The sequence below is a fragment of the Gymnoscopelus microlampas genome (genome assembly GCF_963454915.1).
Source record: "Gymnoscopelus microlampas genome assembly, chromosome: 15".
In the NCBI taxonomy this organism is placed as follows: Eukaryota; Metazoa; Chordata; class Actinopteri; order Myctophiformes; family Myctophidae; genus Gymnoscopelus; species Gymnoscopelus microlampas.
In genome coordinates, this window is record NC_139952.1 from 35,051,275 (window position 1) to 35,075,972 (window position 24,698).

A 24,698-nucleotide genomic window follows, 5' to 3' on the forward strand; every position below is an offset into this window, starting at 1 on the left:
TTAAGAAAAATGACTTAGGCAATTATGCTATGAGGCGATTTGTGCCTCCCTTCATTCTCTCTCAACACAACAGATCTCTTATGTTTAAAGTGCTGTCATTTAATCACTTTCAAACTGGCCTCCCTATTTTGTCTATTTCATCATAGGTGAACATGTTTTAAATATGTGTAAATCATTTGTTTGTTTGTTTTTTCTAATGGAATACAAAACTACATGTAGATCAGCTATTTTAAGTGGATAATGTATTGTCAATCAGTGTGCGCTTTCCAATCTCTTGTTTCATCTTCTCTCTCCCTCCCTCCCTCCCTCCCTCCTGTCACTAGGCAGCAAGAAGAATGCATACCCCTTCTTTCTTTCTTTCTGTCTCTCTCCTCCTCCTCCCCCTTTACCCACTGTTTCCAAGTCAGTCTCTGGAGTATAGTTTTAAATTAACTACAAGAGAGTTCTACCTGTGTGTGTGTGTGTGTGTGTGTGTGTGTGTGTGTGTGTGTGTGTGTGTGTGTGTGTGTGTGTGTGTGTGTGTGTGTGTGTGTGTGTGTGTGTGTGTGTGTGTGTGTGTGTGTGTGTGCGTGTAAGCACTTATTTTTCTCAACCACCGTAGGTAGACAGCTAGAAAGAGGCTCACACATTTGTATGCACAGATTGCACACACACACACACACACACACACACACACACACACACACACACACACACACACACACACACAGCTTAGAGGGAGCATCCCCCCTGCTGATTGACTACCATGCTCAATAACCTCAATAAACACACCTGTCAATCATCTGCAAACACCATCACCATTTAAAATGGTATTTACACACTGTGCAGATTCTGAAAGGGATCAACCGCGTGTGTATATATACTTTATGTATGTATGGGAGAGATATGCGTAAGCGTGTGTATATCCAGGTGTGTGTGTGTGTGTGTGTATGTCTGAATGCCATATACATGCATGGGTGTGGAATTCTCCCAAAACAAGCATAGTAAAGTAAGTGTGTGAGCAGCACACACACACAAGCTACTGGGCATATAAAAATCTTCACACTTTCACGGCTCAAAGTCTTGCTAACCGTCTCTGCGAGGCCGTGTGTTTCCATTTAGCTAAGCACTCTACGTAAGTTTACTGTCCATGTGTGAGGATTGGATCCCATAAACACACACACACACACACACACACACACACACACACACACACACACACACACACCACCTGTGCGGCGGTCTGCTGAGTCCATTGTGAGGTCAGTATTTTGGGTGATCATTTGGGGGGGGGGGGGGGGGGGGGCAGCGACAGAAGTGCCTGATTGGGAACCAGGAAGTCATATTCATACAGGATGATACCACACATGATAATAGAGATAACATACAGTAACCACTTCAATGGTACAAATAGCAGCGACCTCCTGCAAATTGAGCATCTGCAGAAACTGAACAACCCACACACACAAAAATGATCTCACACCATTTCTGAGCACATACGTCCTTCCTTCTATTCTTAGCCGTGGATATATGATGTATTCTTTTAGTTTGACAGTTTATATGAAACATGGAGTCTTACGTTTGGTATGCAAACTGAGAATGACTGGAGAGAGAGAGAGAGAGAGACACACACACAAACACTGTAATTTTCATTGTTTTCACATGCATTGGCAAGACATTGAATATCCACTGCGCATGCCAATGTTGTATCTAACCCAATTAAGAGAGACCAAGAGAAACTTGTGCATACTTTCTAGAGAGGCTTTCCATTGTATAGAGGCATTGGCAGTACCCAGCATGTACTGCAAGATACATGCCAATGAAGCACAATAGGTGAAATGGATTGCGTGAGTGAATCATTGAGTGAATCAGTGAGTGAGTGAGTGAGTGAGAGAGGGTGAGGGGGGAGAGAGAGAGAGAGACAGAGAGAGAATTTAGAGGGGCTAGGCCATGCTGTGGCATGCCATTCTAATTCACAACAGCTGAAACAATACAGGGTCTTGAGAGGAGAAAGGCCAAGACATAGCGCGCGGGCTCGCGCGCGCACACACACACACACACACACACACACACTCAATTAAAAGATGGCAGGTTACAGGAAGGGGTGGGTAGAGGAATCACGTTATATGATTATAGAAATAACGTTAGCTTGATCCAATCAGCCCCTTAGAGAGAACACAGACAGACACACAAGATTTACGTACACAAACACAGAAGTGTTTATGCAGAGAAAGGAGGACACGTACGTACAAACGCACGCACCTACGACACACACACACACACACACACACACACACACAGAGAGAGAGAGGTGGAAAAAAGCACAGACAGAAAGTAGTCCAGGAAAGCTTTGCAGAGCTAATAAACAGGGTTGTCCAGATGACGTATGGGTGTGATTATGTGGGTGAAGTCACCACAGGGTTACTGTGCTCTGACATACTGAACTCCACTCTCCACATAGCCTTCACTTAGCATAGGATTTATCATGCAAGCAAATAAACTAAATTAGCTAGTATGGCTGCTTAGTGGAGCAAACAAGCTAAGTAACTTTGAGCCTCGCTGGAAATACAGGACCAACGAGGACACTTTGAACTTCACGAAAGTCACCAGACCAAAATATAAAAAAGAATACCGCAACTAGTTGGTCAATATATACATTTTGATTAGTTACTTGGTCATACATTTTTTTTATTATGTCAGATTCCATTTTTACAAAAGTAGACCTAAAAAGAATCTAAAAAGCTAAAGTGCTAAAATCTAGCCAATTGTGTACCGTAAAAAAAGTGATGGTCACAATTCAAAAAGAATTAGAACAAAAACAATCCCTCAATATTTAAGGTTAGTACAGATTATTAATCAGGTTCTGTAAATGAAAATTGGTAACAACTACAGCTTTGCGGCTAGGCCAGAAAAGTAACAAATGTTTAGGTCGTTTTTTTTTTTTTAAGATATTTATTTTGGATTTTCTGCCTTTATTGACAGTTTTAAGTGGAGATGGACAGAAAACAGGGTGAGAGAGATGGGGAGAGACATGCAGTAAAGATCGTCGGGAATGGGACTCGAACCCGTGATGCACTGTCAGGCTACCTTAGAGCAATAAATGTTTAGGTCGTACACTGGTCCTGGCTCAGCGCGGCTCGGCTTTCACACCCACGGGCACCATATTTGCTGACACTGTGTGTGTGGGGAAGAAGTGTGACTCATAGATTTACTGTACTCACAGCATCCAGAGAATACAAATCATCAGATGATATAAGAGAAGGGGGAGGGGTTGTGATTCACCTTTTTTGTTTATATTTAGTTACAAATGCTATTTTCTTTTTTTTCCTCTTTTATATCTCCGAAACAATCTGCTGAATTACCAGCAATCCAGAAGTAGTACGGACACATGAACACATCCACACCATCAAGCAACATATCAGTTCTCTTGCCCATAACATTATTATGAACTGAAAAAAACGGAATCCATACTATACAGTACACTAATTCAACCATGCCTGTACCGAGTGAAGTCAAAAGAAGGAGAGCTATATCCACAGCTGGGGGAAAAAGAGTATCCATCAACCCTCATCATTGAGAGCAAGTAATTTTCGCTGAGCATAAAACTTTAGAATTAGATCGTGCCGCTAGTTGGTGAGTTGCATTCAATGACTCGCTTCATTTCCTGTTCGAACACGGTAGTACTGCATGTGATTTTATGGCATACTAACTGCCATAACACTTAAATATATTGTTATATATTTATACTTTTATATATATATATTTTTTGTTAAAACAAAATAGTTTTTTTGCAGTAAAAAATGTATAGCTATATATTTATACTATATTCTGATAGTAATCACTATTATAGAGGATTTGTTCATTAACAGGGATCTCCAGCTCTTTAGTAAACAGAAAATATACACCAATTTCATCCCATCAGGAGAGAAACCCTTGTACGTCCAAAACAGTCACTGCCATAATAACTGTGTCATACGACACTGTCATAGGACACAGTATCAAATAGGGGCATTCATTTATGAAAAAACATAACAAGATTAAATATGGAGATACAAGGTTTCTGCCTGAGGAATGAGGATAGGGAGAAGCCAAGGGAGGGCGATAGCATGAGAGGACAGCAAGACGGGAGATCAGAGAGATACTGTACATGTACAGGACAGAAAGAAAGAAATGGAGGGGTGAGGACATGGGAGTCACAAGGCCATGATTTAGGACCGTGATTTCCACAAATACTGAAGGGATGTGAAAGAACCACACACACACGCGCGCCTCCCTTTCCCCTGTCAGAGAGTAACCAGTAACCAGCCCTGTCCTGGAATGCCCATTTGCAGCTGCAGTGTGGGGCTTAGCCATATTACATCCTGTGTGTGTGTGTGTGTGTGTGTGTGTGTGTGTGTGTGTGTGTGTGTGTGTGTGTGTGTGTGTGTGTGTGTGTGTGTGTGTGTGTGTGTGTGTGTGTGTGTGTGTGTGTGTGTGTGTGTGTGTGTGTGTGCATGTGTCTGTTCTCATCTCCAGCCACCCAGAGACTAAGTCAGCTGCTTAGGGACCGAGGGAGATGTACAACGATGTTGCTGCCCCACCCTTGTGTGTGTGTGTGTGTGTGTGTGTGTGTGTGTGTGTGTGTGTGTGTGTGTGTGTGTGTGTGTGTGTGTGTGTGTGTGTGTGTGTGTGTGTGTGTGTGTGTGTGTGTGTGTGTGTGTGTGTGTGTGTGTGTGGGCGAGGAGACAGCTGAGATTCCGGTTGCACCCCGAAAAAGCCTGGAATTAGAAGCATCCTCTGATGCGCGGTGCACTCACACACGCGCATGACACCATTGGCCTACACGACACCTCTAAATACACTCTCAGATTCCACAGTAGCACATATGCTGATGGTGTACGGTCATGTATAAACATGTACATGAGAGAGAGAGAGAGAGAGAGAGAGAGAGAGAGAGAGAGAGAGAGAGAGAGAGAGAGAGAGAGAGACAGGCAGATAGACAGACAGACAGAGTACCAATGAGAGATGTGCTGGGCACAATACCTCTGGCATGTGTATTTTGACGGGTGTGATAATGCTGGTAGTGGAATATGAGAGAGAGAAAGGGGGGGGGGGGTAGATGGAGAGATATTGAGAGAGAGAGAGAGGGGGAGAGACTAGAGAGAGATTGAGAAAGAGGTTAATGGAGAGTAAGTGAGGGAGAACAAAGTGGACACCAAATAATACAGACCATTTAATAGAGATTGCATGAGCGTCTACTTCCTGCATTCCCTGCCCCCCCCCCCTCCTCCTTCTCCTCCTCCTCCTCCTCCAGTCTTTGCAGTGACCCAGTGTCTCTCCATGAGCTCATTGTTTGGGGGATTTAACAATAAGACCCGGCCGGTCTGACAACATCAGCTCCCACTCTCATGGCCCTTTACCCTCTGGCTCCCCCTTACCCCGCAACACACATACACACAACCACCCACCCCACACACACACACACATACATTTCCCCATTGCCCCCCCCCCCCCCCCCCCTCCCACGCCTTCTTTAAGTAGAGGAATGACATCATCCCTTTGGATTGGAAATGGGGTCCGTCTGGGAGGGGAGGAGGGGATGGACGGAGTGAGGAGGGCAGGGGGGGAGGGGAGGGGACGGTGGGGTGGCCCAGTCTGTTTTGGACCCAGACGGACATGTTTAGTTTTGAAATGACCCCAGTTGGATCAGTTACTGAGCAGGAGAGAGGAGGGGCTAGAGAACGAGAGAGAGAGAGAGAGAGAGAGAGAGAGAGAGAGAGAGAGAGAGAGAGAGAGAGAAAGACAGAGACAGAGACAGAGACAGAGAGAGAGAGAGAGAGAGAGAGAGAGACAGACAGACAGACAGACAGACAGACAGACAGACAGACAGACAGACAGACAGACAGACAGACAGACAGACAGACAGACAGACAGACAGACAGACACTCAGACAGAGAGAGATGCGTAGCCTTTGAGAGTGAACGAGAGCAAGGATCTTGGGAGAGTTTGTTTCCGTCTCTCTCTCTGTCTTAATTCCAGAATTGATGATTGACGATAATATTGCTGAAGGCAATATGTAGCTGACAAAAATAACAAAATAACCAGTGAGGAACCATCTCTCTGTATTCTTTCAGAATACACTCCTCTCTAAGTGGGACCATATTCTCTCTATTTTGGACTACAGTTCCTCGCTATATCCCTCCTTTCTCTCTCCATGTCTCTCCCTCATTCCTTGCCTCCCTATAAATACCCTTTGCCTGCCCCCAGACAGATATACAGACGGACACATGCACGCACGGTCAGTCACACACACACACAAACACACACACACACACACACACACACACACCTCCAGACAGACCTTTTCTCCATGCTCTAGATACTTTGCAGACTGAATCCATTCTCCACTCTGCTGCTGAGACTCATGTACCCAGGGAGTCTGCCTTCCAGACACACGCGCACGCATGCACGCACACACACACACACACACACACACACACACACACACACACACACACACACACACACACACACACACACACACACACACACACACACACACACACACACACACACACACACACACACACACACACACACACACACACACACACAGAGCATAATGTCTGCGGCACAAAGTCAATACACACTCCATCAAGCCTCTGCTCTTCAGGACAGAATAGAACGGAATACAATGGAATAGAATAGAATAATTGTCTTGTCTAGACTAGATTAGACTAGACTAGACTGGAACACAGAGTATAATTTTATTAGAATAGATTGTGCAATTGCCTTTGTCGTTACAGTACCTGGGGCCTAATTAAAAAAACTAAATGTATTTAATGGTGAATGAATGGTACAGAAAGACAGACTCGCCTGGCAATGAACAAAAAATGATTATCGTAACTATTGGTTTTCTTAGTGAGTCATTTTCTCTGCCTTTGTATGCTCTCTTTTTTATCTCTGTTCAGCTTTTCACATTTCCCTCTCTCTCTCTCTCTCTCTCTCCACACCTCTTTATCTCCCCTGTCTGTTTGTACTCTGTAACACATTCATCCAGCTTGCTCTCATTAACAAACACACACAGGAGCATGGCATGGAGAGAGAGACAGACATATATAGAGAGAGAGAAAGAGAAAGACAGAGAAACAGAGAAACAGAGAGAGAGAGAGAGAGAGAGAGAGAGAGAGAGAGAGAGAGAGAGAGAGAAAATGTAGAAGGAGGGAATGGGAGAAACCGAGAGCAAGGGAGGAAGGGAGAGAGGTAGGTAGAGGGAGCTGCCATATTTCTTGCTATTGTTTATTATTGCCCCTATTCTTTATTTTATGTTTTACTCTCTTATTATCATTTATAATTGCATTTGCTGCTATTCTTTATTTCATCTTTTATACCCTTATTATTGTTTATTATTGCTGCTACAAAGTTCAGACGCGGAACCAAAACCAACATTTTTTACTCTTATGTACTTGTATATAGGACGTACAGGTACAATAAAAATCTTGACTGGAGAGAATGAAAAGAGAGAGAGAGAGAGTAGTGATAGATGAGGGAAAGAGAGATGTGCAGTACCCAACATGCTGTACACTTATCCACCCACATGCAGAGTCAAATCTGGAGTGTTCATTTAACTCTCAAAGTGTACAAATGGAGCCTTATGGCTATAAATTAACACTCTAGCTGTGTACGTCTAACACCAGAAGGAGTGATCACTCTCGCTCCCGAGAGGCGGCCAGGACCGGCACTAAATATTTCAAACGCACCAAAAGCATTAGCCTCAATGCAGTATCATGTGACTCATCGATCAGTTGATAGAGCATCTGCCTTCCCATAAGCCCCGTGTGGCTATGATCAGAGATCGGAACAAAGAGTAAAAGCGTAATTTATACTCCATGAAGCATGACGTGCCATTAGCTTGAAAATCTGTTATTTTCGGCAAGCGACACTGTCGTCCTACAGAGTATAAATGAGGCTTACGTTTGCGCGGGGGGGGGGGGGGGGGGGGTGGATTCTTTCAGAATCTGTACTTGTCGCACATATTTGCATGCTTTCATCACTGGACAGGAAATTACATCACAGTCCCAGAACTCTTTTGATGAGAATGATGTGCTGAAGCATAACAAGAATGTTCTGTCATTCTGGCGCTCGCTCTCAGCACACACACACTGGTTCATTTACCTCTACAGTTCCTTACACACCGGGAGTGTGAGCAATAAGGACATGTGAAGATGTTTCGCAAATATTTCACGTCAAACTATACATTTGGTGATGCCTCATTCATACAGGTTATTAATCGGGGTAAAAAATATCGAACTCGTCTCGACAACTAATTGCATCACTTTATCGCCTTGTTATCGCTTGTTATATTGTCTTTGTATTATCAAAAATGTTAAAAAAATGTCATATCACTAGTATATAATAATAAGGGCTTAAGTGGTTAACTCTCAAGATTTTGGCCAGGAGACCACGGTCATCTGCAAGGAGTTGGTAAAGTAATAAAACGTGGAGCACAATAGATATGCCAGCACAGCACATTCCTAAGGCCAGCTCCTATGGAAGTCTCCACACGACAGTAGACATACTGCTGAGGGAACTGGGGAGTCATGCTGTCTTGGCACGCAGGAGCAAAAGAAATCTCTACAAGGGAAGGGCAACGTCCTGTAATTAATACCACGTCTCTGACACGTTGTCAGCAATGTTGGTCTATAAAGCTTTAAATGGTTTAGGGCCAAAATACATTTCTGATCTTCTACGATATCATGAACCATCCAGACCTCTCAGGTCATCTGGGAAAGGTCTGCTTTCTGTCTCTAAAACCAAAAATAAACGTAAGGAAGCAGCATTACGTTTTTATGCACCACATATCTGGAACAAACTTCCAGAAAACTGCAGGTCTGCTGCCACTCGTATTTCTTTTAAAACATAACTAAAGACCTTTCTGTTTGCCCCTGCCTTTGATTGAGGTACTTATTTTTTTCTTTCTCTTGTAACTGTATCTGTTATTTTTATTGTATAATTGTGTTTCCTTTGCTTGCTGTTCTGTGTAAAGCACTATTATTGCCTTGTTGTTGAAATGTGTGCTATACAAATAAAACTGCCTTGCAACTCCTGTTAGTATTTGATTGAATTCATTTAGATTACATTTTTTCACTCTGCTCCTGTGCTCTTCTGCATTCCTTGGGCAGCATTATGCTGTATGTACAGTATAGTTCCGTCGCATGACGTGTTGCACACCAAAAATAGCAGATCTAGTACAAGCTTTCGTTGCAACATGTTGTGAGCTTGTAGATTGTCTATTTTCGGATTTTCACACTATTCTACAACAAATTATAAAATCTGGCTTCAGGGCATCTTTTACACAATTAATTTCTTGTAAAAGACTGATGTTGTCTTTTGGAATGCACTGAATATTTTGGTAATATGATTATGCTCACTGTTTTGGAATACACAGAATCTTTTAGAAATACATTACATCTTAGTACATTGAACTTTCAGGAATACAATTAACTTTTTGGGAATACGCTGATTTTTTAAATACACACTGGAATCAATGCACTGAATTATTTGAACAAATTTTTGGGGAATACACTGGAATACACAGAATATTTTTTTATTACGCTGAATTGTTTGGAATACACTGGAATATACTGAATTTCTTCAAACACAGAATTGTTTTGGAATACACCGGAATACACAGATTCCTTTTTGAAAATAGCAGAATACACAGACATTTTTGAAACAAATTGACACTTTCGAGGGGCAAGTTCTTTACCAGCCCACTGTTGAAATGTGATGAAAAGCCTGGAAGCAGTTTGATCCCAGTATATCCAGCATATATTTAGCTCCCTGCAGTGAATGCTAAAACGTCAATGCATGGTGGTATGTCCATGGCTACCGCCCTAAAGCTAACCCAATATTACGAACGCACAATATTGAAAAAACTAATCCCAGTTCTAAAAAAAAGGAGGAGTATTATTTTCTCCAATATCAAATTCAGAGTTGTCGTCCATCACCAGGGTGACGAGGCTAGACGAACTCCAAACACCAGAGGGGCTGGGCCAGAACAGCAGGAGGTGGGAGGGGAGAGAAATGCATGATAGAAAGAAAGAGAAATGTGTTTGTGTGAGAGAAAGACATTGTGTGTATGTGTGTGAGTGTGGGAGTATTTGCGTACACGCCACAGACTGTAGGTACACGCACACATGTGGTAAAAGAAATATCGAGACAGAGTGGAGACGTCATATCTACCTTTCAGAGAAGAAAGTGAGTGATTCACCACAATGTGTCAGAAATGTGTGACTCACACAAACCACTAGAGTCCCTTACTTTTAAGGTAAAGTACACACACACACAGCTATACCTCATGGTCTGTCTGAGACAGAGGAAGTGAGGGTGAACTATGCATCAGCCCTGCAAAGCTCTACAAACATTGGAAACAGCCAAGGAGAGGGGGTCGCCACACCCACCCACCCACACCCACACCCCCACACACACACACACACACACACACACACACGCACACACACGCACACACCTAATGCTGTTTTCGTATACTAGCAGCGACTAAAGCTACAAAACAACCAAGCATGGTCAGCTACACTGAAGCCTGAAGTCTGAAGCCACTCTGCATAAATGAAAAGGGTAGGTTTAAACAGCACAGGGAACTGGTTATGGGGAAGAATGAGGTTTTCTTCCTTTTACGGAACGAAGCAGGAATTGTGTGGAGAGAGAAGATGAAGTGAAACAAAAACATAATGATTGATTGATGCTTCAATGCGTCACTGGAGCGCTGAAAGGAGTTGAAGCCAACTCAACTTTGCTTTGCTTTGTAGCGTGTCACGCCCGTCATGCAGTGACAAGTGTCAGGCATCAGTTTTTAGCTGACCTCCACTGAAAATGAATTGTATGAATTGTTGTTTTGGCACCGCTAGTGTCAACGCAGCATAAGAATGGGAAACCACACTGATACAAACAAATGTACCTTATTCAGTTACATTTCAATCACATTCTCCAAACGGCTTACTAACATACACAATAATATGACAAAGCAACTAAGATGTCCTAACCTTCACAGTTCACACAGCCACAGCATTAATGGAAAGCCTGGCAGCATCAAATACACAACTTTATCCTACTCTGCCAAATTTCCATCACATGGCAATATTACTCATGAACAATATATTTTTGTATTAAAATGTATTAATCTAGGAAGTCCCAAAGATAAATATGTTTTACCTGGCCAAGATGGCTTCAAAAATGCTATATCATTTAGATAATTTAAAAGATAAAATAAATCAAATACACAGCCACTTAAACCATAAGAAAGGGAAGGGACCAAATGTACTGAAGTGCAGTACATTTGCACAATATCTGGAATTTGTACTCTGCATTTAACCCATCAATCTGTTAGGAGCAGTGGGCAGCTACTGAACAGCACCTGGGGAGCAGTTAGATGTTTAGTGTCTAGCTCAAGTACACTTTAACGCAATGCCGTGAGGAGCAAGGATCGAACGGGGAACCTTCCTATTCCCAAGTGAGCACTTTTCCTCCTTAGCCACTGCCACCCTAAGTAACAATTGGCTTGATGGGAAGCATCCACAGAACATTTAGCAGGATTCAACACTGCAGAATGTGCACGTTGTAGCCGTTGTACAGACACTCGTGTAGGGCAGGCTATACACACACCACCACACCACACACGTACACATTCAAATCCACTGACCCACTTGCGCATGTCCATTCCTACCTTGAACTCGTGCAACTGCTGTTTGATGGTCTCCACCTCGGTGCCGACCATGCCCTGGCCATTCAGGCCCTCCTCCGCTCTTCCCAGAAGGCCTTGCAGCTCGGCCACCAGCCCGTAGAACTCGCGGACCTTCTGCGCCGCGTCGTCAATCTGGTCCAACTTGGCCTGGCCTCGCTCACTCAGCTGCAGATGAGGAACAGGGGCAGGGGAGAAACGCGTCAATCAACGAGACTGGGCATGTCATAATAATAGGCGAACATTCCGTGAAAATAGGTGAATATTTGGTGAAAATAGGTGAACATTGGGCAAAAATAGCAGATCTACAATCTCACAATGTTGCATCATGAGCGTTTTTTAGAGCTTGTTTCAGAATTGGATTTGTTTTAGTCATAATTTTGTCAGCGGAATTAAATTTGATTGACACTAGTAAGTTTATATTTTATTTTTTCCTGAATGAACTGCTGTCGTTTTTAAGACGTTGAGAGTACTGCATAGGTTCTAGTACAAGTAAAAAATAGTTGGTAAAGCTTTGCTAAATGGCAAAGCTTATTTGTGCATAATGTACATACTAGTTCATAATTAGGCTATGTGAGGATTAAACCATATCATATTATGTTGAGAACCTCATCTTCAAACAGGTTATCATCGTAATGCAGTAAAACGATAATATTTAGAGTTGTGGTAAACACATTAGTAGAGATGTTCAGGATACATTTATAGACAGCAGAAAAGTTGCATCAATGACAGATATCATAATACAATAAAATAGAAAATGTTAATGTTTAACATAATGTTTAGACTTGGAGTGAGTTATGGTGAAACACATTAATACAGATGTTTGGGTAGATTTATAGACAGTGGAAAGTTTGCATTAGGAGTGAGAGGTTATCATAATGCAGTAAAAAAAATATTAAACAGAATGGTTAACAAGAGTGAGTTATGTTGTGGTAAAGCACAAGCTTTATTTCAGATATATTTGGGATATATTAATAGTCAGTGGAAAGATTGCATAAATGTGGCCTACTGTTGTCAATCAGCCGTAGTTCAACTCCAAGTTTTTTAAAGTTTGAATGATTGCTTTAGGGTGACCTGTCGGTCAATAAACATTTGTCCAAATGATACAGTAAACTGATTTTATTTCAGGTGCAGTTTGGGTCTCTGAATAGATTTTAAGAATGTCGGCGCCGGGTATGGAAATGAATTAGCAGTGCCAAACACTGCAGTTAGGTTTATAATGAGATCACAAGCAAATTGGACCGAAGCACTTTTATTAAAAGATATATTATAAAAGTTCACATTGCTAGGAGACGAGCCAAAACTCTTGGAAACTTCCAGTTGGGTGATTAATTAATATAATGTTGGCTATCTTCAACATTAGCTAACAATGGAAACTGTGGAGGAAAGAGATAACTTCTCCCAGTCTCGTTTTTACAGCGTGGCATCCGTCGGTCGGTCTGTGTGTCTGTCTGTGTGTTTGTCCTGAAATAATCTCACAAACCCCTGGACCGATCAGTGCCAAATTTCTTGTGTACGATGCCAGTAAGATAACTCGGTATCTCTATACATTTTTCTTAGGGTTGTCCGATATTGGCTTTTTTACCGATAACCGATATACCGATATTGTCCAACTCTTAATTACCGATACCGATATTAACCGATACCGATATATGCGGGGATTATTGTGATTAGGGTAAGCTCAAATTTCATATCACACACACCATATACAGTAAGAACTCCTGTAACTTATTTATAAAGCAAAAAAAAAAAAAAAAAAAAAAAAAATTTTTTTCAAAAACCGATACCGATATTTTCCCGATATCAATTTTTATGCTAATATCGTCCGATAATATCGGGAGGCCGATAATATCGGACATCCCTAATTTTTCTTCCACATATTGTTTTATATTCCTTTAAATATTGAATGTAATGGGGCTGGAATTGGACTGAAACCTTGCCCAAATGTGTAGTCATACGTCATAGATACAGCATAGATGACTGACCCACAGTCTGGCCACATTAAGTCCGAGATCCACATTGGAGCCAGAAACTTTGTATTGGAACCATTATGCTGCACCCCCTCACCTTGCCAGCCTGTCGGCTCAGGGCCTCCGTCTCCCTGCGTAGAGCCAGCAGGTCGGGGGAGGAGCCCTCTCGGCGCAGCATGGCAGTGCAATCAGTGCCGTGGCCGTCCAGCTCGGACCTCAGGTCGCCGAGGCGGGACAGGAAGCCACGCAGGGCCTCCGCCTGGGAGGCCAGCGAGTCGGCGTCGCGTCCCACCGGACTCAGGGAGTCCAGCTCGTCGTCCAAGTCAGCCAGGCGGGAGAACACGTCACGCACGTGAGACTGGACCTCACCCACGCCCTGCAGGCGGGTTTCCAGGGAGGAGCAGCAGCTTTCGATCTGGCAGGAGGAGGAAGAAGAGGAGGCAGGGGGAGAGGGAGGAAGTGGAGAGAGAAAGGTGGCGAGGAAGAGGGGAGTAAGGAAAGATGGTGTTAAGAATAGTATAGTGCATTTGTGTAGGTAGAATGGTGTTAATATAGAATCTAATCAAACCAGAAAAAGTGACAGAACTGTAACATTTTCTGATCAGAGCTTGGCCAATCAAATACGGATGTTAATGTTTGTGACATTTGCTGGCGAATCAACTCCGGATGTTACGTTTGTGACATTTGTTGGCCAATAAAATCCGGATGTTACGTTTATGATGCCCACAAGTCAGTTTTAATATATAAGATAATAATAATGCAAAAACAGAAGTATTTGTTTGCATTTACCCCCCGCCGTATATTTTCATAAGCTTTCCCCCCCCATATATTTTCATAATAAAAAAGTGCCATATATCGTATTGTATCGATGTCGTGAGCCCAATATCGTATCGTATCATGAAATTAGTGTATCGGCACACCCCTATATGAGATAATTAATTTCTTTCAAACAAAGCCAAATGAGATTTTTTTTATAAATGTACTGCATTTCTTTACAACAAAACCAATTATTTTTGTTGTTTATATAACCACACCAGAATAGAACAGCAGTTAAAGAGGTGGTGAGAAAGTCCAATTTTGTTTTTTGGCAGAGAATAATGTACTGAAACAAATCACCAAACCAGAAAGTTAACAAAAATAACTATCTAGTGGTAAGATTTGGGGGACATTATATCCTGCATCAAAGTTATTGAATCAAATAAACTAATGGACACAAAGTGAATTCAACTTCACATATTGGAGGATACTGTATAACAGATTTGGGGGATTACTTTTGCATCCTTCTATAAATTCACACAGTGTGTGTGTGTGTGTGTGTGTGTGTGTGTGTGTGTGTGTGTGTGTGTGTGTCTGTGTGTCTGTGTGTCTGTGTGTCTGTGTGTGTGTGTGTGTGTGTGTGTGTGTGTGTGTGTGTGTGTGTGTGTGTGTGTGAGCGTGCGTGCGTGCGTGCGTGAGTGCGTGAGTCTGTCATCATATCTTGGGAACTGCCTGACCGATGGACTTCAAACTCGGCATCTAGAACCCACATGTACCCCAGCTAGCCTATGACTGGCGTTCACCCACATTTCTCCCTCTTTCCAAAGGTTTCCTCCCCTAACCAACTTTATAAATATCTGTCATTATTTTGAAAATGAAAGTAGTACTCAAAATGGATGCTGTCAGCACAGGCCCAAGACAGAGACAGATACAATAGAATCATTGTCTAAGAGCCTGGCTAATGAAATCTTATCTGCTTGCTGAATCATCACCCGCAAGCTCTGAAATGCAATGTTGTTGGTTCCTCTTTAATGTGGAACAAATAGAATCGGATCAATGCTCTGATGAGAAACATAAAATACAACTTTCCATCAGCAACAGCATACAGAGCCCATGGTTCCTCTATTACACCAAGAGCCCCATAGGTTGTGGTGAACTTATTTGGAAACTGAACAGTAGAAAATGGATATAATAAAGCCATGTTGTGATTTAGGCTCCTGGTTTGTGTAACAGTGTTTGGGTATGTTGAATGTCCACAATGACCATATATGAGCAGTGGAGCCCAAGAATGAAGAACTCTACCGACGGCTTTGGTTGTACTGCACTCTCTCATCTTGTCTGCACAGAGTATATACTGTACATACTTATGTATCAACATAAGACACAAACACACTCTTTCTCTCTCTCTGTCTCTCACTATCTATTTCCATCCCTCCTGTAAACACACACACACACACACACACACACACACACACACACACACACACACACACACACACACACACACACACACACACACACACACACACACACACACACAGTGACACTCTCTCAGACAATGGCCCTGTGTGTGAGTAGTTCCCTATTTCATACATGTTTTCCACTCCAGGCTGCATGGAAAACACCACCATAATAATTGTTATCATTCCTCCCATCAGTTTTTTGTCTCCTCTGTCCTGCCTGTTCTCCCCATGCTTAGACTGTGTATGAAGGGTAAAAAATGGTTTCTGCAGTGCTTAAGCAGGAGTATGTTTTGGACAATTTCTAGTTTGTATTGGCGAGCCAGCCGTACTGAACCAAGTGAATTTCAGCAACCTAGGGAAACTAAAGCCTACGGAGAAGACTAAACTCACAAAAAATACAATGTGAACACTCAAGCGAAGCCACAGAGCATTGTCCTTGACCCCTTGTCCTTGTCCTTGTCCTGTCAAAGAGTTTAGTTACAAAATTTGATTTGAAAGCAATTAACCTGCACTGATTACTGAGCTTATCTGTTTTAAGACGTTTAACTTACAAAAAAGAAACTTGCGTCGTTGCTATCCTATGTTCAAATATTTGGAAAAACTTTACGGCTGCATTCTGTTATCTTATCTGCCCAGTGGTTTGACCTCTCTGAGAGTGTGAAAGCTGTTAGAATGCTTTCACACACCTCACAAAGTGCTTTAAAATGTCCTGAGACTTTCAGGTCAATTTCACACATACACAACCTCTGGTCTTATAGCCTGGAATTGCAATAAGTTGGTCGGGAGAGGCTTATTGTCAGTATCAGCCTATAATGCGGGAGTCTGTCCCCATTACAATGCCCTAGACCCCTGGGAGATGGATTGCTGAGGTGGAGCGCCACACCTACCATCAGCTCCCAGAACCTACCGCACCCAAGCCGTGCTACTCATACACTGAGTTGGCGGTGCCCGGGATCAAACCCATGACCTTGTGGTCCAAAGACCAAACGCTCTACCGAATCAGCTACCCAGACACAAATTACAATGGGATTGATTTAAATCTCAGTGTTTTGTTGCACTTTTTTGATGCACTTTTTTGATGCACTTTGTGAGAAACCAGTTTTTAAAAAAATGCATATTATTGGTAAATCTTACTTGAATCTCAACACATAGTACAAACAACATATTTTAGCTTTAGGTCTGTTTCACATAAAAAAATCCTCCTCACCTTCTCAGTCACATCTCCATATTCTTTCTCCGTGTCTGTGGCCTGTTGCTGCAGCCTCTGTGCACCTTCAGTGCTGCCACCCGGTGTCCGGGGTGCATCCTGAACCAGACCCTGAGCCAGGTCTTTGAGGTAGACCACCTGTGGCTGCAGGGACCTCAGGGTCTCCTGCTGGCTCCGCAGCCTCTCCAGACTCTTAGCACTGCATGCCTGTGGCGCGTGCGAGAGAGAGAAAGACAAACCAACACGGGATGAGGAAATTATATGTAAGTAATACATATGACAGTATTGTCATATGAATGAGCAGAAAGGCTTCCACATGTGTGTAACAGTGTTTTTCCTTTCGTTATATTTCATTTTATCAATTTGTCTATACCTCATAGATCTGAAGTTGACCGCTTTGAAGACACATTGAAGAGAATATGCAATTAAACTAAGTAAATGCAGTGTTTCTGGAATTTATGTTATCACAACTGCTACATAAACTCAATGGATTGTTTTGGTATATCTCATGTTTTAAAATATGATATATATATTTATCGAATATGATTGATCTGATATTGCTCAGTATTGGTCTTTCCCATCAAAACAGTTGGACAGAAAGCTTAATTACACCTTTGCAGAACAATTAAAGGTAGACCACAGAAACAACGCTGACATCTGGAGGACGGAGTAAGTGAGTAGGCAGAAATGTGTGTATTGGAATGTGGCTATCAGTCCAAATGGCTTGATTCCTCCGGACTCGCATCTAATCCTCGCCTCCACGCTTGAAGGTGGGACCAATATAAGGTGCGAGTGGAGGACGCAAGTGTGGAAGTTAGAGTATTGGAATTTGGCTGCTCTCTCCACTTGTTCTGTAGCTGTACAGTTTATTTTCCAGTTAATACCACAGCATGGCAAGCAGCAGTGTTTGATTCTGTATAGCTCACAAAAATAAAGATCTTGTAATGAACAATCCTGCAGTTGTTTCTTCACTCTACCATTGAGCCGGTCGTAGGCACATTTTTATTGAGCAGTACGATACATCTCTTGCGTTAGAAGCCTCTGTTCCAACATTCTCCTTTTTATCTGATCACACTGTGGATTCTGCATACTATCATGGATGATTACCTGTGGGCCCAGAGCCACCTGGACCTCTAACTGATGCTTGGCAGCCTCCAGCCTCCTTTCTACAACCTGCCTCCCATCCACAAACTCCTTCAGACGGCTGGCCAACTCCTCCAGTTGGGATGTGCGGCTCTGTATCTTCTCTGCCAGCCCATCCACCCTGCGGTTCAGCTGGGCCTTCTCGTCCCGAACCTGGTGTAGTTCAGATTATTTCAGTTTAGTTTGTTAGTTTTGCAAAATACAAAAAAAACTCAACGTACCCGAATAACTAAACAAATAGCAAAGTAGTCATAATATACAGTATAGATGCTGCAAACCCAGTCTTTCTTTGGCATTGATAAAGTTATATATTTTTGAAACCGTAGCAATGCTTTACAATAAAACCAATGATAAAAGTAGACAAACCTCCTCTTCCCCGACGCGACACTGTTCCAGCAGTTGGTCGGCAGCAGTGTTCAGGGTCTCCAGTAAGGGTCTTCGTCTCTCCAGGTCCATGGTCAGTCCCCGGGCCTTCTGCAGGGCCTCGTCAAGGGCCGCGGTGTCCAGGGATGGCCGGATCTCTCCGTCCTTCCCCTCGCACTCTGCCAGCCATGGCATCAGCTCTGCCTTGTGCTGCTGGTACGTTTCCGCTTTCCCCAGCGTGCTCTTGAGCCTGCTCTCGCGGTCGGCCATCCTCTGGTTCAGGCCGTCCCAGTCCTGGCGCAGGGCGGCCAGGCGGGACTGCAGGGCCGAGCGTTCGTCGCCTCCGGTGGGTAGGGTGGCGAGGAGCGAGGCTCCCTCGGCCTGAATGAGCTCGTATGGGCCGCGCTGGCTGTCAATTCCATGCTGGAGCTCCTCTGTCTGGGCCAGCAAGGAGCGCAGGGCCCCCGGCTGACAGGGCAGGGAATCAGTTGAGGAATCCCTGGGGTCGGTGTGGTTGTCCAGCCAGGACCGCAGCTCCTCAAACATCTGCTGGAACTGTTGGGTGGAAGACAGGGCCGTCTGGAGCTGTGACAGACCGTCCGCTGGAGGAGGACACATGAAAACAGATTTAGAAAGAGAGAGACATGAGGTTATATTGTAAACCAAATAGAGTACAGTGAGCAAATTTTGGGGTGGAATTCACTTGTTTTATTTAGTTTAATGGATGTGTTATTATAGTGCTGGAAAATTAAAGGATGTAGTTCTGTAGTTCAAATAATCATTCTTCTTTAAAGTTTATGGGGGCTTATAAGCATGAAATTAAACATTGTGCTGCTCATATCACAAAACTCAAGAAGCTAATCCATCACATGGTCTGTTACTGAGAATAACAGCAAATTCCATTATTAATATAAACATTCGGTAGCCAAGGTTTTAGAAAATGTGTGTGGGTGTGTGGGGGGGGGGGTCTATTGTTATCTTTCTATTGGCAATAGCTGATCTACAAACTCTCTATCTCTATTTTCACTATTCGTCATAAGACCTAAGTATATAGGGCTTAAGTTGTTAAACGTGATTAAAGGGAACACTTTGTTTACATGTGCGGACGACTAAACCAAAATAAAACCACGCCAAACTCCACCCACCAGCTCTCTCCTCCAGACTCTTCAGTGGGGCGCTGACACTCTCCAGACGTTTGCTGAGCTCCTCCTTCAGGTAGGGCTCAGCCACGATGGCACTCAGCTCTCTACACAGCCGCTCAGCCTCGGCCATCTCCGCACGCCTCCTCTCCAGCTCGGAGCGGATCTCCCCCGTCTCCTGCAAGCGAAGTTTGAGCGCCTCGGGCTGGGCGCTCAGAGAGGCCTGGCCATCCAGTCTGTCGCTTAGAGCCGACACGCTGGAGGAGAGCTCCCTTAACAGAGTCTGGGAGGACGAGAAGGAGAGGAAGAGGGTCAGAATGGTCCCTTAGGAATTACAGACGATGGCAGTATCATGACAAATATGTAAACAAACCAAACATTGCTAAATGTTTGAAAGAGCTGTTTATATGTTTATGTTTTTTTAGAAATTATAAATTATTCTATTAAAGGAAGACAAACGCCTTTATTAACTATTTAGAAGACATTGATTTGGAAAGGACATTGGGTCAGTGGAGTGACTCTGGGGAGGATCGACATCGACTAACATGCCTTTCGATGTGCATTGTGAATCAATAACAGCCACTCATTTTATAACAACTAATCCTCACACTAATCCCCCGTCAAGTAACTTCTAGCATCATTACATTCATCCAAACCTGATCCACCCTGCACCTACCTGGTAGCGTTCGCTGGTTCCCTGGGCCTGGTCAATGTTTTCTGTCCTCTGGGTCAGTCGGGACGTCAGGTCCCCCCACTGCTGTGAGATGGAGCTCAGCTCAGACCGGACCTCCTCCAAGTCCTTGGGGTCCTGGGCAGTGTCTCCGGCCAGCAGGATGCCATCTGCGGACTGGGTCAGCTGGTCGAACTGTGGCCGCCGGGTCTCAAACTCACGCAGCATGAACTGGAGGGGGAGAAGGAAGAGAGGGGTGTGAAGGGGTTGATAAAATAGTCATCTCTGCGATGAGATTATGTTTCCTGTGTTTTTGTGTGTTATGAGTCATTAATCTTCAAAATATTATATAAACATCAAAATAATTGACAACACTGATTAATTTACATCGGGTGGATCAAGCAGAGACCACATCTTTCACCTGGATTCATCAGGTCTGTTATTTTGATGGAAAACAGCAGGCGGTCTGGTCTGGCATTTGTTTTTTACTAAATTAAATTCATGATCGATGTCTTTGTGTCTCAGTATATCGCAGTTACACAGTGGAATCACTGTGTCATTCTTGTTCAGGCATGTCATTGTTATTGATTTCCTCTGTTGAGTGTCTGTCTGCTGATATGATAGTGTTGTCTGTCTGTGAACAGTATGTGCACGTGTGTGTTTGGCCAAATCAACTCTGGCATCCATATTTTGGGCATGAAATTGTGGGCATGTAATGTTCAAAATATTTAAATTTTCAATATTATCATTATAAATACTGTGTGTGTGTGTGTGTGTGTGTGTGTGTGTGTGTGTGTGTGTGTGTGTGTGTGTGTGTGTGTGTGCACATATATATAAATATATATATATACACATACACATACATACATACATACATACATACATACATACATACATGCATACATACATACACACACACACACACACACAGAATATATATGCTGTATACACTATCAGATCTAGCAAGAATATCAAGCAAAAATAGCAGATATATAAGCTCACAACGCATCGCAATGTGATGCATTCTCGCCATTCATCATTCAACTAAGCACAGTATACACTTTAGGGCTTACAGTAAATGTTCAATGTCACCTCCTTACCTGTGCTTGTTGTTTCTGTGTGTTAAGCATATTGGGGTCAATACTCAGTGGTCCCAACACACTCATCATCAGTTCCTTCTCCCTCAGCCAGGGCCCCAGCTGACTGGCTGCTGAGGCAAAGCTGCCCAGCCTATCAGCACACGTCTCCAGTTCAGTCTGCCTCTGAGCTGCTGTCTGATTGGTCTTCTGCCAGCGGGAGTCTGGAGCAAACAACCATTAAGAATGGGAGTGGGAAGGCAGCGGTCATGCAACAAAGATGCTGATAAGGGCCTGAGTGTCTTGCACAAACTTTAGATTTAACACATACAACTGGTCTATAATCCTCTTGGCACACCAGTTTAATTTAAGACCTGTCAGTCATCTACAAGCGTCCCAAAATAGATTGTAGATTAATTATTTTTGTCAAAGAGATTTGGTGTAGAGGGAAAAAAGGAGCGCACCAAGTACAGAGCCTTGAGGGACCCCGGTCAATGAAGTAAGTACAGAGCCTTGAGGGACCCCGGTCAATGAAGTATAAAGCTTTGGTTTAAGCGGTTAAGGTGAAATATGCATACACATGTGAGAGCCAGCGTGTGGAGTTACCATTACGTGCCCAGGCCATTACCATTACACACAAGATGGTAATTTATGAGTCAAACTTGTCAGCCACTATGCTGAGCACCAACCACAGTGACACTAAGTTTCTACATGTTTGAGTGGCTGCTACTTTACAATCCATCCACCACTATGGTTTAAGGTTAATTTCCTGTCCCGGTTAAGCAGGCTTAATGGTTTCCTCAGTCTCATTAGAGACAAGCACAACATCAAAGACAGAATTATAACCAATCCATTTTACTATTTTATCTTCAGTTTCACACAAAGGAACACTTAAGCAGCAGGGAGTCATTTCTTTTTGCCTCTGTCCTCCTCTCACTCTCTGACTCATGCTCTGGGTATCCAGCAGTGTGTCTCGACTCCAAATGGGTTTGAAATAAGACTGTGAAACTAGAGGCACCCTACTATGGTTCCAGCTACCTCATATAAGAGACTGTGGTAAAGAAATATCAAGTAGAAGTAGAGGAACAAACGGCTTTGACAGGAACACTTCCCACACTCTCTCTCTGGATAATATTCATCTACCGCCTTCGCCGTCTCTTACACAACAGCTACCTTCAGCCAAGCAATCAGATTGGTCAACCAGACACTCAGAGCGCTGATATGCCCCATACACCGTGGTTAGCTGTGTGTTATCTTGGTAGCGTCCAATGCCAACTTTTGTGGGTAACTAGGGGTCTTTCTAGTTCCCTCACATTCCTTATGCATGTACTCTAGTTTGAAGTTCACTTTTCAATCTGTTCACATGGTTAAGAAATCGTTTGTTCCTGCTTTTTTTGTTAAATATTGATTAAAATGCAACCTTCCATTGAAACGAAATAATTCTGAACTATTAATTTCTATTAAATAGCTGCCTCTTTATGTACTACTCCACCTTCAGTTCAGATAGAGTCCCTTTGGTCTTTCTACAACTCACCTATCTCTTGTAGCTGGTTTCTCCATGTGCCAGCCTCCGGAGAGTCAGGGTTCTCTGCGATGAGCTTCCTCAGTGTGCCCTTCAGTTCCTCAACCTTCCCAGAATGCTCAGCCAGCTCCGTCAGTAGGGCCTGAGGAAGAAAAAGACACATGAACAAATAAGACAACGGAAACACATTTCACAGCCACACAGGATGTATTTAATACTCAAAAGACGATATTATGCATTTTATAAACTGCAGATAACTGTAGATGTGTGACATGTGCATGTTTTATGGATCACTTCAATATTTACATAGTCTAAATCTGGATTCTTAAAAGTACTATACATCAACATCGCGTTATATACTTTTCAACAGAAATAGGAAACTACGTTACCAGAGCCAAATACTGCTAGCTGCCAAATACTGCTACCACAGCCTGACTGGAAATGTTCTGTTTCTGGGAGGACTTGGGCAATAACCGCCCAAATCCCCAGTTGCTGACATTTTTTTCCCAAGTACATTTCACAACATATGATGTTGGCATCAGACAACCACCTGCACTTTACAAAAAAGAACACAACGCAACCCACTCCCCTTATGAAATGGACTAAACCGTCAAGAGAGTCTCACCTTGTTCTCCTGAGCCTGGGCGCGTACCGCCTCGGGTTTAGAGGGGGAGGCAGTCTGGCCCTGCACCACCAGGCTGTGTTCCCTGTCTCTAAGCCAGCCACTGAGCTCGTCGGCACCCTGACTGGCCTTCTGCCTCAGCTCCAGGGAGGCCTGCTGGCGGCCGTGGCGCTCCTTCAGCTCCGAGCCCAGCGCCTCGTAGCGGCCGTTCACCTCCGACACCGCTACCTGCAGCTCTGTCAGGTCTGGACGGTAAGGGGTCGAAACACAGAGCAAGTTTTAGCTGAACAGAAGCCCATAGGTTAACTTCAATCACACTCCAGACAAGCAAGCTTAGTACAATTAAAAAGCCTATATTTGTCAAACGCCAAAAGGCGCCAACCGGTTTCAACCTGTAGGTCTTCCTCAGGGCACGACTTTGTGAGCACCTCTCAACCACCAGGACTGGAGTTGTTACTTGTGGAGCTCTAATATTGAGCACTCGGGTTACCATTGTTCTTTGACAAATCAAGTTTCGACTGAATGATTGGGACACAATGTAGTAGTGTGGAGTAGAATAGACACATAGACAACAACAGGGCACAGTAGACATTACGCCTGAGATGTATTTAGTTGCCATGGGTGTCACACACCGAAAATAGCATTGTGAGCTTGTAGATCTGCTATTTTCGGTGTGCAACATCAGTGCGCAAATAAGTATAAACGAGACGTTAAGAGGAAAAGAGTTATCACCGGTGACATTCTTTCACAGCAGTTCAGGGACGATTTTGAACATGGACAAACACACAGATCAGAGAGTAAAGCATCAGAGACAGGAAATGGTGACACGGGAAGCTTTACTGTGGAACCTCTGTTCAGTCATTTCTGAGGGAAGGACTGATCTCAGATATACTGTAACAGATATAAGGGTGTCTTGGAATATGAGAGAGCGAGAGCAAGAGAGAGAGAGAGAGAGAGAGAGAGAGAGAGAGAGAGAGAGAGAGAGAGAGAGAGAGAGAGAGAGAGAGAGAGAGAGAGAGAGAGAGAGAGAGAGAGAGAGAGAGAGAGAGAG

At 43.5% G+C, this 24,698-nt stretch overlaps 1 protein-coding gene across 11 annotated transcripts in view; it reads right to left on the reverse strand.

The window, feature by feature from the left end:
* Window positions 1-24,698, reverse strand: part of macf1a (microtubule actin crosslinking factor 1a) — a 290,975-nt gene that overhangs the window by 62,401 nt on the left and 203,876 nt on the right. For all 11 annotated transcript variants that reach the window (XM_084080015.1, XM_084080014.1, XM_084080018.1 and 8 more), the window contains 10 exons: window positions 23,651-23,892; window positions 23,038-23,167; window positions 21,528-21,727; window positions 20,434-20,658; window positions 19,764-20,040; window positions 18,622-19,220; window positions 18,220-18,408; window positions 17,113-17,319; window positions 13,784-14,101; window positions 11,702-11,884 (listed from right to left, as the gene is read on the reverse strand). In XM_084080015.1, the coding sequence (XP_083936141.1) occupies window positions 11,702-11,884; window positions 13,784-14,101; window positions 17,113-17,319; window positions 18,220-18,408; window positions 18,622-19,220; window positions 19,764-20,040; window positions 20,434-20,658; window positions 21,528-21,727; window positions 23,038-23,167; window positions 23,651-23,892 (2,570 nt within the window). The remainder of the gene's footprint in view (window positions 1-11,701; window positions 11,885-13,783; window positions 14,102-17,112; window positions 17,320-18,219; window positions 18,409-18,621; window positions 19,221-19,763; window positions 20,041-20,433; window positions 20,659-21,527; window positions 21,728-23,037; window positions 23,168-23,650; window positions 23,893-24,698) is intronic.